The 3,864-nt window shown below is 40.9% G+C and overlaps 1 protein-coding gene across 1 annotated transcript; it reads left to right on the top strand.

Annotated features, from left to right (window-relative positions):
• Positions 1-316: 316 nt before the first annotated feature.
• Positions 317-2,500, top strand: LOC147458236 (uncharacterized). The gene has a single exon (XM_086511786.1). It carries the CDS (start codon positions 1,453-1,455, stop codon positions 2,155-2,157), a length of 705 nt encoding a protein of 234 aa, XP_086367912.1. The 5' UTR covers positions 317-1,452; the 3' UTR covers positions 2,158-2,500.
• Positions 2,501-3,864: the final 1,364 nt, after the last annotated feature.

Genomic DNA, 3,864 nt, shown 5'->3' with positions numbered 1-3,864 from the left:
CATCATGGATAGAACTCATATGAATACTTTTTAATCTTTTGTTCTCTAAAGCCTGCCAAAACAATGAAAGCAGCTTTTAGAAATAGCATAACAAAATTACTGAATCACTATTTCACATCATGAATCACTATTTCACATCATGGATAGAACTCCTACTAATACTCTTTGTAGCTTTGGGAAATAGCATTGGATAGACATATTTCTTTCTCTTCAAGACTTTTAAAGCTTTCTGGAAGGACACTTGTCGGACATGATAAATTGAACGACCTTCACCCATAATTCTCTCTCTCCACATACAGATAAAAGTAGGCCTTGAGAATGCAGAAATTCTTTGCAATGTAGGCGAAGAGGAGAAGCACAGGCACTTCACGACAAGCACAGAGAGAGAGAGAGAGAGAGAGAGAGAGAGGGAGAGGTACAAGCTCGATCGCAGGATGGGTATCGCAATCGGCTGCAGGCAAGAAGAAGACACGGCGCAAGAAAAGGAAATCCGAGCTGGGTCGGCAACCAGGCATGACAAAGTTGTCCAATAACAAGACATGTGGATCAGAAGGAACGACTAGCTAGGACGACCCGTATCTAAGATTTTGTCTACAATGCATCCAATAATGAGCTAGTTAGGACGGCGCAGACGCTTGTGAAGTCTGCCATTGTTCACATTGATGCTGCACCTATATGGTGTGGACTTGGCAAAGAAGAGCACTTATATGGTGTGGACTTGGCAAGAAGGAAGCTAAGGACACGGATGCTACCGCAGGTGAAGGGGACCGTAGAAGAAGCAAAGCAAACATGTCAAGCGGGAACAAATTCTATTAGAAGAAAATCCAAAGGAAGGAAGGAAAGGGGAGTCAGAGAGAAAGTGGATGCGAAGGCCTTGGAGAGCTCTCTCTCTCTCTCTCTCTCTCTCTCTCTCTCGGCGCGCGGGGAGAGAGAGAGAGAGAGAGAGAGAGAGAGAGAGAGAGAGAGAGAGAGAGGAGCTAAAGTTTGTGATTCACGCCATAGAACCTGTCTTGCTTCTTTCATGGCGGGCTTTGCGTCCGCTGTAGCTGTCGGCTCCTATTACGTCTAGTGTGAGATCATCAGCGGTAATCGCTTCATTGTTGACCAGGTAAACAAGTCTAGGGTAAAGGGGCCATTAAAAAACGGGGGGCCCAATAACGGGACATTTTTTTGAGACTCATAAGGGCCAATAATAAATCTCTTTTAAACCAAGAGTGGGTGACTTTTACAACGTGGGCACTGGAAAGGAGGAAAGTACAAACACACACACAAACACACGCTCGTGTGCACATGAGTCATTTTTCTCCGTCGGCTTGCAGCTAGCTAGTAGCATGAAAGTGTTTACGGTATGTGCATTCTTGACAGCGGTCTACAATGTGTTAACAAAGCTTTTATAGTTTTCGATCTAAGTACATCAGGTTGCCCATAGCCAGTTTTTTGTGCTTGGTTACAATGGTTCCTGCATTCATATCGGTAGTGTGGGCGTTGCACGACTTGTGGCAGCATCCCTTCTCCAAGAGCAGATACATCCTTTGTGGCTTTGCCAAATACTTCCTCGCCGATGCATTCCAAGATATTATCGATCAGGTTACCCTTGTCGAATATCCAAGTGATGTGCCCAAAGGTGTATGGGTGGCATGGTTTCGCCCCTTTATGTATTCGTACCCACTTACACGCTCATATGCACGCATCTTCTACAATTATGCACATGTCATCGACTTCACAGATGTCGACCCCAATGGCGGCAAAGGCGATCAGAAAGATGGGCGCCCGATGTATATTGAAGGCGCTTACGACCATGCTATCTCCATCAACGGCCATCGCCTCTGCCTTGTTGACATGTCTAGAATCCACGAAAAAGAATTTTTCTATGATCACTTGGAGCCTGAATATGGGGGAGCCAAATATTGTCTCCACCTTAGTGGTCCTACATATGAGAAGCACAAACCTCTGCTCAGCGATGAAGCTGTGCGACTTGTGAAGGACATCCTATCTTGGTGGGCATCAAATCCTGAAAGACCAGTTCTAAAGTCTTTTGATGAAGAGAGATTTACAGCAACATGCCCTAGTCTCTATCTCCTGTATTGTATCATTGATGAGGACATTCAGCAAAAGCATAAAATCGTTTCCATTGGCAAGTATGTTCACATTGGGTAATTAATCAGTTGCACAAGGACGTGGAACTTATGTCCTTTTTCTCTTGTAGCTTCCTCCCCCCTCTGTGGCTCTATGTGTGGAGAGTGCACTACTTTCTAACTAATGGGAGCTTGACAACTTCCATCATTCATGAGCTTTCCATTGTCACTTACCAGCCGTAAAATGAAGGCTTATGTGCAAGGATTTGCAAGCCTCATGTGCACGGATTTGCAATCAAACATTCATTTTAGCCCTCGTACCTAGCCTAATTTTTATACTGTGTGTATTCTTGTTCTTCCACACTCCTAGTTTCTCATCACATTAAGATCATATAAGATTGTGAAACATCACATTACCATTTTACCTTGAGGCTTGAAATTTTTTCTTGGATTTGATTACTTAAAAGGAGATTAAGATAGAATCTTCATCTAGACAAAAACTATTTGAGAAAACTGAGTACGGGCACAAGTTTTATGCCCCTCTTGGGGGCTAGATTGTTAAGGGTATCCAGAACGCAGGGGTTTTGTACATGCTTCACATCTCCAAATCAAGTTAAAGGTGATCTACATCTTCAAATGCTATCACATTATAATTCCCATGGTTTCTTGAACAAAATATTTTGAACACATTTAGATAAGATGATAAGAGTATTATGACTAGAACAGACAAGGGACAACTTTATAAGCAGTCGTACTAATTCAATGTATATCATTAGAATCGACAAGCATCCATAGTGTATGCATGCGCATACACTATATCATTAGAGTCGATATAGAGTAGTGGTATTTTCTCTCTCTCTCTCTCTCTCTCTCTCTCTCTCTCTCTCACACACACACACACACACACACACTCACAAAATTAATATCAAGATGAAGATAGATGATTACCCCATAAACTTACTAAGTGTGACATGGCAGGAGAGAAAGAGAGAGAGAGCAATACAGAGTGATAAACAGAAAACTAACAAAGTACACATAATCAATTGGACAAAATAGAAAATCTCTAATGATGTAAGATAATAATAGGAGCATATCATCATAACCTCTTGACCACCCCGATAGGAGTCCCACACACACTCTCAATCACAATCATGATGACAATCCCAATCACAATCACAATTGCGAAGCCTTTGGTGATGATAGAGAATGTCTCCCAGAATAGGTAGCCAAAATGTGGATTTTTTTTTTTTAAATTTTTTTTGTAGTCTTCGGTCTTTTAGTAAAAGCAAGGTGAAAATACGTCCTACACACGACCTCAAAACAACACTAAAAATATCCCAGACATGTGAATATAGCACAAATTATCCTGCGGCGTGAAAAAGTCACATACTTCTTGGATTCTCGAAAAATCAACCTACAAGTTGGCAGTTTCTACAAAAACGACCTAAAACAACATTTTCTCACTTTTTCTTTAATCTATGGTCTGAAAGGAGCATAAAAACGATGGAATCTAAAGTACTCAAAGAGCCAATATTTTTTCATTGTTTTTAGAACTATGTTTCCTACATACAAAATGATTTCAAAACCTCCCTCCACCCTCAAAAGTGGCTTCCAAAGTGTGCCCCGCGTGAACTACAAAAATTTATATCACAATGAACTAGACTGTGGACAAATTTTAAAGCGATCAAGTTTTTTTTCAAATGAAAGTTATTACTAGAAATTAAATAAAAAAGTTCTATTACACTATGAGAATATATATTCATCTCATTAGAACAAGCTCTTAGATTAT

Source organism: Adiantum capillus-veneris, chromosome 5 (assembly GCF_014529385.1).
Source record: "Adiantum capillus-veneris isolate H3 chromosome 5, ASM1452938v2, whole genome shotgun sequence".
NCBI classification, from domain to species: Eukaryota; Viridiplantae; Streptophyta; class Polypodiopsida; order Polypodiales; family Pteridaceae; genus Adiantum; species Adiantum capillus-veneris.
Note: the sequence above shows the minus strand (reverse complement) of the source record. Positions and strands in the feature narration are given on the sequence as shown.

What these genes read in the sequence shown, in the direction of transcription:
- LOC147458236 (XM_086511786.1), top strand. Translation starts at nt 1,453, where the DNA reads ATGGTTCCTGCATTCATATCGGTAGTGTGGGCGTTGCACGACTTGTGG.